The following is a 10,155-nucleotide window of genomic DNA, read 5'->3' on the forward strand; positions in this document are numbered from 1 at the left end:
GTGTAAGGCTGCAGGAGAGACTTGATGTAGTCGGGTGCAGTCCCGTTCACTGCTCGGAAGGTTAGTACCAGGGTCTTGAATCTGATGCGGCCGTGATGGGTAGCCAGTGGAGGGAGATGAGGAGCGGGGTAACATGGGAGCGTCTGGGTAGATTGTAGACCAGGCGGGCTGCTGCGTTCTGAATCCTCTGAATAGGGCGAGTTGCGCATGCTGGGAGACTGGCGAGCAGCGAGTTGCAGTAGTCCAACTTGGAGAGGACAAGTGCTTGGACTAGCAGCTGGATGGAGTGCTCAGACAGGCATCTCCTGATCTTTCGGATGTTGTAGAGGGTGAATCTACATGACCGGGAGACTGCAGCAATGTGGGCTGTGAGGGAGAGCTCGTCATCCATGGTAAGGTTCCTGGCAGAGGATGAAGGGGTCACCGTCGCAGATCCCAGAGTGATTGAGAGATCGTGGGAGATGGAAGGTTTAGCCAGGATGATGAGAAGTTATGTTTTGGTGAGGTTCAGCTGGAGGTGGTGCTCGATCATCCAGGCAGAGGTGTCTGTGAGGCAGGCCTCAATCCTAGCTGAGATCCCCGGATCGGTCGGGGGGAACGACAGGTACAGCTGCGTGTCGTCAGCGTATCAGTGGTAGGAGAAGCCATGGTAGGTGATGATTGGTCCAAGTGAGGTGATGTACAGAGAGAAGAGCAGGGGTCCAAGGACGGAGCCCTGTGGGACACCAGTGGAGAGCGAGGGCCTGACAGTTTGACTCCCCAGGAGACCTGGTAGGATCCCGACAGGTACGATGAGATCCAATTTTAGGCAGTCTACGAGTGCATATCGGAGAATAGCACGAACATGCGCTTCACAGTGCAGTAGAGATTGCTTGAGTGCGTCCTTGAGAACTGTAAGTTGTATAACTTATGTTGTCTGTTCATTTAAGCCTGTTATTGTATTAGTCTATAGTTCTTACATTTACATTTAGTCATTTAGCAGACGCTCTTATCCAGAGCGACTTACAGTAAGTACAGGGACATTCTCCCCGAGGCAAGTAGGGGTAAGTGCCTTGCCCAAGGACACAACGTCATTTGGCACGGCCGGGAATCGAACCAACAACTTTCTGATTAATAGCCCGACTCCCTAACCGCTCAGCCATCTGACCCCCACAGTCAGATGGTTCTTGCAAATACAGTTTCAGTTAACTGGTGATTTTCGTTGTTTGTATCCTTCACTTGCTAGCGAAATTGCACATGTCGATTCAATTGCGATTTCTGCCCTTGTTCACGTTTGTATTTTAGGTGCATTATTATGCTCAAGTAGTTTTAATTAATAAATAGTGGGTATGTTGTTATTATTTACAACAGAATGCTTAGCCTATCAAGATCAAATGAAGCAGACAGTCACCGTGGTTACATCGATTAGAATTACTGGCTTATTTGGACTGAAATATAATGATCCCTTTCTTGTAAACACCTTTGTTCGAATAATTGCGGTCCGACTAGGATCCGATCGACACCCCGAGATAACTCGATCCGAGTCGGTTGATAATTCGGACATTGCATGCATTGGACTATTCATGCAAGATATTTTCACAGACCGGCAGGGACGGCATGGAAGGAAAGATAAGCCATGGCCTTTGATCCAAACTGGCCCACCATAACCGGCCCCCGCCACCACAGCTGCCCTACTAATGCATGCACATTCTGGGTTTGATGTGATCTTAGATCACATAGCGACTTTCATATCTAATGCGAGCTCGCTGATTTGAGCGAAAAATCGTTTTTGGAGCTTTATGAAAAATAAACTAAGCCGTTTTTCAATTGGTAAAACCTTGTCTAATGAATGTATTTTTGTCTCTTAATCTTTCAGCCCCATCTTTACGTTTCTTAGCCTGGTTTTCCATCGTTATATTGTTACTAGCTAGTCATGCGTTCCATCTCTCAGTCCCACTTTTGTGTGTAAACGAGACGACAGTGACACCCGAAGTGCGTTCCTTATACCCAGTTTATTCCGTGATTTTGTTTGATTGCTGTCACGGCAGAAAATCCTGTTTTACAAAGGATGTTGGAAATGGAAGCAGGGTTTTCAGTGGTTTCGTGGCGATCTCAGGATATTCAGCCTTCATCCAAAACACCGGCTGAGTTGTTGTCTCATACAGGCTTCATTGAGTGGTACGTGTCATGTGTCAAGAGTGTGTCAAACGTCTTTGCAGAGATTTTTTGCTCAGGGGGAAAGGCCCGCAGAGAAGGAGAGAATCCGGTCATTTTTTCAGAATAAATCGTCTTTCAGACTCTGATAATCAATTAAAAAGAAATAATGTTACTGTTTTTTCTGTGCAGCCTGGTACCAAATGACCCACGGCTACTGACCATTTACAATAAGTTGTTACGTCAATTATTAATTGGCAGCATTTATGCCATTTAGAACATACTTCATGAGTGTAAGGTGTCTTTAAGTAGCTTAACTTTTTATCTTTAGGGAAATAAGACGAAGTATGTGCAATATTACATTAGCTATTATACTATTACATTAACCTGCTCCGAAATATAGGGTTAGCACTTTGTGTCGGAGGGGGGGAGGGGGTCGGACAGACTTGCCCCCACTGCAAAAAAAAATCCTAGAGGAAACACTGCATTTAGTCATGGAGGGTGAGAGGGTAGGAAAGGTGGGTTTAGGGAACCGACTGCTAATGTCCGCAACTTTTTGCTCAAAGAAGGAGGAGAAAGTCGTCTGCTGTCAGGGTGTAAGGGGGGGTTGGGGGAGGTGGGTTAAGAAGGGTGGCGAAGGTAGAGAAAGGTTTGTGGGGGTTTGAAGCATAGCTAATTTTGTTCAGAAAGTAGTGGGTTTTATGCGAGAAGAGAAGGGTTTAAGGAGGGAGTGGTATTTATCAAGGTCCAGACCATCTTTGGACTTGTGCCATCTCCTCTCAGCTGCCCGAAGGGTGGACCGTCCTTCACAAATAACATCCGTAAGCCACGGGCAAGAGGGATAAGATCGTGCAGGCCTGGGTGACAGGGGACAGAGAGAGTCACGTGATGCAGTTGTGCAGTGAAGTTGTTAACAGGGTGTCGGTGGCAGTGTTAGTGGGGTGGGACGAGAACTCGTCAATGGGAGGGAGGCTGTTACAATAGAGGAGTAATGGGAGGGGGATAGGGAGCAGAGGTTGCGCTGGAAAGTTACGAGGGGAGGGGAGGTAGGAGGAGTTGGAGAGAGAGAGAGACAGAGAATTGGATAAAGTAGTGATCAGAAATGTGCAGTTGGGTTACAGAGGTTAAGTCAGTGATACAGTTACGTGTCAGGTGAGGTCTAGCTGTTTGCCTGCCTTGTGGGTCACCGGTGTGCTCAGTAGCGTCAGGTCGAAGGAGGTCAGGAGAGACAAGAAGTTGACGACCTGCGTGCCTTGGAGGTGGATGTTGAAGTCCCCAAGGATTATTAGCGGGGTTCCATCATCCGGGAGGACGCTGAGGAGCATGTCCAGCTCCTCCACAAAGTCGGCTAGTGGTCTTGGTGGGCGATAAACAACAATTAAGCATGCTTTGAAAGGATCAGTTAGCATCACATAATGGTGTTCAAATGATTTGGCAGTAACAGAGAGTGGTGTGGATGTGTATTTAATATGTGGGGAAAGAAGCAAGCCTGTCACACCACCCCACCCGGTTGAGCGGGGTATGTGAGTGAAGGAGTGGTTGACGGAGAGAGCAGCTGAAGTTGCAGTTTTCTCTTGGCGGATCCATGTCTCTGTCAGTGCAAGGGCATGAAGAGAAGCCTGGGATGCAAACGCCGGGATGAAGTCTGCCTTGTTCACAGCAGACTGGCAGTTCCAGAGCCCTACGGAAAGAGAGAGGACAGGTGGAGAAGATCTGGATAGGTAGTGAAGGTTAGAAGTTGAGCGTATATACTTTGTGATATATCTATGTCTACGGGTAGTGTAATGAACAGGAATTCTAAGGAAACACATGCTAGCTATGAATATTTTCTTGGTAGAATAGAATATAAATAGGGTGATGCTTATCAGAAGTGGTGATCCGGCCCCGTCGGCCTTCCTCGGTGGACTCCCGCAGGTAGACTATACACTAACTCCAATCACAACATTCGTTCTATACACTACCAGTAACCATGGTTCTGTTTGTGTGTAGGACATGTCGTATAATTGATTTGATTTGTTGACTTTATTTACACAAATTGTGTCAATACCACCATAAATTAGGAGAACCCTGCCAATTTCTTCTTAAACATTTAAATGTACATGTTAATTTACCTTTTCTTCACTGTTTCCTCTTTCCACTAATTTGGTATAGGTTCATCTTTATGTATTTGTCAACTCTTGTCTAAGGTTCACTCTTTACAAGTTGAGCATATTCTTCAGGCAACCAGGGACGGACTGGGAGTAAAACTACATTTACATTTATTCATTTAGCAGACGCTTTTATCCAAAGCGACTTCCAAGAGAGAGCTTTACAAAACTAGGCCCAGGACTTTGATCCAGACCGGCCCACCAGAACCGGCCACCGTATACGCCACCACAGCTGCCCTGCCAATGCATGCACTTTCTGTGTTTGATGTGATGCTAGTTACGGAGTTCCAGACTAAATGCGATCGTGCGCATCACGCAAGCGAAGTTTCTTGGCCTTTATTTGAGCTTTAAAATAAACATAGCCGTTTTTCAATTGGTAAAATGTTGTCTAGTGAAGGTGATGTCTTTTTGTCTCTTAATTTTTCATTCCCACCCTTACGTTTCTTAGCCTGGTTTTCCATCGTTATATAGTCGCTAGCTAGCTTTCGATCTGTCAGTGTCACTATCGTGTGTAAGCGAGACAAAGGAGGCGAGGCTAAGGGCTGCATAGACGTTCATTTGGAATAGACCAACCGGCCTGGGGGAAAGGGGGGCCAGACGACCGTGTTGCTCAATCTTCTGCCGACATTTTTATGATTTATTATTATAAAAATTATAAGGCAAGCGGCCCAGAAGTGTTTCGGCCCACCAGGAATTCCCCCGGTGCTCCCTATGGCCAGTCCGCTACTGCAGGCAACCCTTGTAGTGATTTTACTGAACATACCCGGTTGTTGCACTGGTGCTTGTTTCTTGTTATTGATGAACCAGTTCATGGACCTGTTTTCACATGGGGATGACAAGAGCTAAGGATATTTTGGGTTCATTGTTTCTTCATCTCTGACTGTTTCCAAAAATGTTCTTTACATATTTTTGATGCATATTTGTGCTGCGTTTTACACCGTATTTAATATGGACCTCTCCTAAGCTAACAGAGGATTGTGAGTTTGACTGGTGGCCTCTCTCCTCTAGATATTACAATCACTTGTATACCCACTACCTACCTACTAGTCTGAAGGGCATGGTAGACCAGCTATCCAACTGTGAGGACATCCTCATGAACTTCCTGGTGTCGGCAGTCACCAAGCTACCACCCATCAAAGTGACACAGAAGAAGCAGTACAAAGAGACAATGATGGGACAGGTGAGGGTAGGAGAAGCGCACCCTCTAGTTTACAGACTGTCTAAGCAGAACATGTCAAGTAGCGCCACAAACTCCTCCATAAACGCATGAAAGACACACACAGTCGGTCTTGCTACTTTATTGTTTACTGTTTTGTTATTTACTACTTTATGTTTACTTTAGTGTACAAGAAAATCACCTAGGCCTATAGTTTTTTATTGTGATGGCTCCATTGTTAAAGAACTGAACAATGCTACACTCCTACGTAGACCCTGTTATTCTCACTGCCACTGAGTTGGTTTCCCCCCCCCTATTAACTCACCATTAGACACAGCAAGACATCTTTATCCTGGAGTACATTTTTTTCTTCAATTTTCTCTCATCTCCTCCCTCTCTCTTTCTCTCTCTCTCTCTCTCTCTCTCTCTCTCTCTCTCTCTCTCTCTCTCTCTCTCTCTCTCTCTCTCTCTCTCTCTCTCTCTCTCTCTCTCTCTCTCTCTCTCTCTCTCTCTCTCTCTCTCTCATCTTCTCTCTGTCTCTCATCTATCTATCTCTCTCTCATCCTCTTTCTATCCTCACAGTCGTCGCGTTCCTCTCGGTGGGCTGACCCAGACCACTTTGCCCAGCGGCAAACCTGCATGAACAAGTTTGCCAGCTGGTTTGGCACCATGCCCCTGGTCCACTCCCGCATGAGACTGGACCCGGTGCTGTTCAAGGACCAGGTGTCCATATTGAGGAAGAAGTACCGCGACATCGAGCGGCTATAGCCTGCCTGAGCCCCCAGTCCAAAGAGGCCAAACGGGGGGTTGGTGGACTGAAGCCCAGGTGACCCTGCCCAGAAGGCTGAGTCTTGGTAGAATATGTTGTGTGACTATTTCAGAGAAGACTGGATGAAGTCAAACCAGAGAAAAGAGAAGGGAAGGATTTGATAGGGGTTGTGGATAGAGAAACATACTTTTCCACACCTCTATTTTGTCTTCCATTCTACCCTCCATATGCCAATGTTGCCAGCGTCAGCAGGGAGCATCAGGAAACAGGTTGTGTGAGAAGGGGTGTGTACACACACAGAACCATAGCTTCATCTGACCACAGTCATCTGGGCATGTCTACTGCAGAGACAGTTGACAGATGAGGCATCTGTGTAAATGCTACGTGGGTCTCTTTTTGGGCAAGCCTGGTCTATTGATCACGATGGACAGTTGCAGGCCCTAAGTACACACTATGCACAATTGCAATCAAGAGAGATTTGCTGAGTCTGATAACACTATTTTGATCTCTTTAGGCTATTTTTATACAATGGCCATCAACACTGCTCTCTAATGTCTTAAAGCATTGGATCTGTAATCAGCTACAAGGCTGGGATGTATACACAGAACTAAGATATGTTTCACAGTGCCTCGAGTTTGAGTGTAGTTATCTCTTCAGTCTGAGGGGGGGCTAAGTGTGAATGAACTAGCACCTTGATCATGCTGCTTCTTTTCCATTTGGTGAAATGATTTGTGTGTGTGTGTTTTGGGGGGGGGGGGTATTATGGGGGTTATTATATATTTGTACTGTTCTACAAAGTATTTTTCTTTGTATCAGTTCAATTTTTCTCCTACTTTTCACCAGTGAAAGACAGCAATTACTTTCCAGATGTAGTAAATTATCTAAGATGGCGCTCCTTTTGTCTGGGCCAGGGATTACCTAGCAACACACATATGAATGCCACCTCACCATCCTGTTCCCTAATGTCAAACGAATCTGTCTGCTTCACATGGTTTGTGAATTATTTTATTACAGAATTTGTGTGACACTAAGTCTATGCAGAGCATCACTGAATTTTGGTCTGTTAATACTGGATCCACCAATATGCTTAAAGATAATTTCCATGTTTATTTGATATTGATTGAGAACCCTGAAAGTGCACAAGCCTCAAAGCCGATGAGATAAAAAACAGAGTAAAATGAAGAATGGTGAAACAGCACACACATTCCCTAAATCTTCCTATGTATTTTCTGTTTTACGAACTTAGAAATAATAGTCCATTATCAACAACTTCTATTTCCTCTGTTTTATTCCATACTTGAATGTTTGCTGACCTGAGGACGGGAGAACTGTACAATATGCCTTGTATGAAGTAAAGTCAACCTAAGTTTTGTGAGGAACCAAAACGATGGTAACCTGGAAACATGGGTGGTACCAGCTACTTCCTGAGTCCTTCAGATTTCATCTGCTGAAAAGCCCTGATTAATCTTCACTTCCACAATGAACAAGTGTCAAACGAATGGCTTTCCTATCTTTTAGTGAAATTAAAGAATATAGGTTTTAATTTTGATCAACCTTAAAGTATGCCTCTCCTTTGGTCTTGAAATATACTATAAAGTCTTTGGAATGTTTAGTTTGATGGAACTGAAATGTGTATATGCTTTTGGAATCATCTCATTTTCTTCTGAAATTATTCTTCAACTTCAAATACAGCACCACTATGAATTCAGTAACTAACTATTGGTTCTTTTACTTTGTCGTCCATCATCAGACTTGTTTTAACATACTGTAATAATAATTATTCTTAATAATTACTGTAAGACAAAAAGTTAACAAATTCCGCTTCTTATTTGGGCTGAGGGTTCATTCATGTATCTTGGTTTCCATTCTTGATTTCACATCCTCAATGAATAATGCTACGCATTTCCATTTATATCCATTCATGATGTTACAATGTTACAATGTTTGATTAGTGAGTTAGTCTTTTCTCTGTAGTTTGATTGTACATAGGCAAAAGGATATCCGAGGAGCAGTCAGTATTATTACAACTACACACACAACCACACATCTGTACTGAACACAGAGTGGAGGAATAGTGTGAACGGTCAGACACAGTTACCGACTTTGCGTTTTATTCTGGTGCAATATGTGGTTGGCTGATTGGGTATAATTGGAGGGACATTCTAGATTTTCTAGGACTGCTTTTTGTTTTCCCTCTCTATTGTTTTTTAATAATATTAATGTGCCTTTAGAGTCACTTGGGATATATGCCTTGATCAAAAAACAAGTCCCAATTGTCATGGGTGGTATTCCTTTTTTGATTTGATTTTTGAAGTCCAATAACACATAACAGTTTTATAGTTTAACTTGTTTAACACTGGACTGCTCTGACAACTGTAAATGATATTCCTGCCTTTATAGGAACATTTGGGGGCTTGTGAGACTTAAAAAGACAAATCTAATTTTTTTGTCTCATCTACTTTCTGCCTGCTTCAATGATGCTTGTGTAATTACAGACCTAATTTGTATAGAGACAAAGATGAAAATAGGAAAATAAAAAAAACATTTGTAAAGCATTTTTTAATAAAAAAGAAACTATGAATAATGCATATTTGAATGTCATTATTGTTAGGGAATGTGATTATCAGCTTTGGCCCTTCAAACTTCCTTCAACCTGGCCAACCCCTACTTGTAAATGCAGTATGGCATCACCTCTACTGCATTCAACTCAATATGGACAAACATATTCCAAAGCGCAAATATAGTGGGCATTGGAATCCTAAATACTGAATCAGTGTTAATCCTCTATCTTGGCAGATGTACAGTATATCTCAGAGGTGAAGATGGGCATTTTAGTGTAAGTTTTCACCTGGCTCATCAGAATAATTAGCACAAATGTGTTGATGCTATTTCCTCTTACAGCAGGATAATAATTGATGTAGAATTTGATATCACATTGTTGTAATGATGAAGATAGGTTATGATTAATGGTTTATCTGATTTAAAATGAAACTTTTATCTATCCTTTTAGTATATTCTATAGTACTGGAAACCATATGTTAAGCTGTTGACTGATTATTATGACAGTTTTTTACAATCACTATGACAGTTTTTTCAATACCTTAAACAAGTTTTCTAAACTCTTAACACACCACACACAATTGGCAAAACAGTTAATTTCATGCTCAAAATCACACATTGTAAACTAAACTCAAACACTAATTGTCATAACACAAATACACTAAACACGACACCATGTCTACCAAACACTAACACATGTTCGCTTTTCACAGGAACATTTATTCAATCATAGCACAATGTCATAAAAAACACTAACATCAGATGGAATTACATAAACTGAATTCTTTAATATGTGTCAGGTCTCACATTTTATAGATTATCGATTGTGTTTGCAATGCAGTTTCTTTTGAAGTCTCACATTTTTGTTTTGTTGGGTTTAGTAAATGCATACATTTTGTTTCTTTTGCAGCAGAAATTCTGAACAAAAAACGAATGACAAATCTCAGAGTAGCTTTATAGAATGTACAGTTACTGTATTGAAAAAAAGAAGACAGAAACATAATTGCTGCAGTAAAGGCTTCATTGGCAACAGGACATTACTGCAAGAAATATGCAATACAGCTGCCATTTACAGTATTACCCTAGCTCTGGCCCTTCTCTGAGCGGCACCACACATTCTAACTCCTCTCCCCTGCCCTTGTCCCACTCCTCTCCCTTGTCCTGGTACTTGTCTTCCTCTCCTTCGTGCAGGTATTATTGAATTCTTACTGTAATTTCGTCTTGTTGATCTATACTGGTTTTTTTCCACACAAGATCAGCACAAAGAGCTCCACTTTGCAGTATGTATACCATATAGTCATGCGATTGAAAGAACCTCAACACCATAGTGTTTCCTAGTTGGGAATCAACTGTAATTTATAGTATTTGCATAACTTCAACCAGCTTTTTCT

General features: G+C 42.6%; 1 protein-coding gene across 2 annotated transcripts in view; it reads left to right on the forward strand.

Moving 5' to 3' along the window:
- Window positions 1-8,289, forward strand: part of LOC124480088 (exostosin-1a-like) — an 89,661-nt gene extending 81,372 nt beyond the window's left edge. Inside the window, exons 10-11 of one of the 2 annotated variants that reach the window (XM_047039161.1) lie at window positions 5,289-5,460; window positions 6,019-8,289. In XM_047039161.1, coding sequence (XP_046895117.1) covers window positions 5,289-5,460; window positions 6,019-6,204 — 358 coding nt within the window. In that variant the 3' untranslated portion in view covers window positions 6,205-8,289. The remainder of the gene's footprint in view (window positions 1-5,288; window positions 5,461-6,018) is intronic. The other variant, XM_047039177.1, reaches the window with a different exon arrangement.
- Window positions 8,290-10,155: the final 1,866 nt, after the last annotated feature.

This window comes from Hypomesus transpacificus, chromosome 2, assembly GCF_021917145.1.
Source record: "Hypomesus transpacificus isolate Combined female chromosome 2, fHypTra1, whole genome shotgun sequence".
NCBI classification, from domain to species: domain Eukaryota; kingdom Metazoa; phylum Chordata; class Actinopteri; order Osmeriformes; family Osmeridae; genus Hypomesus; species Hypomesus transpacificus.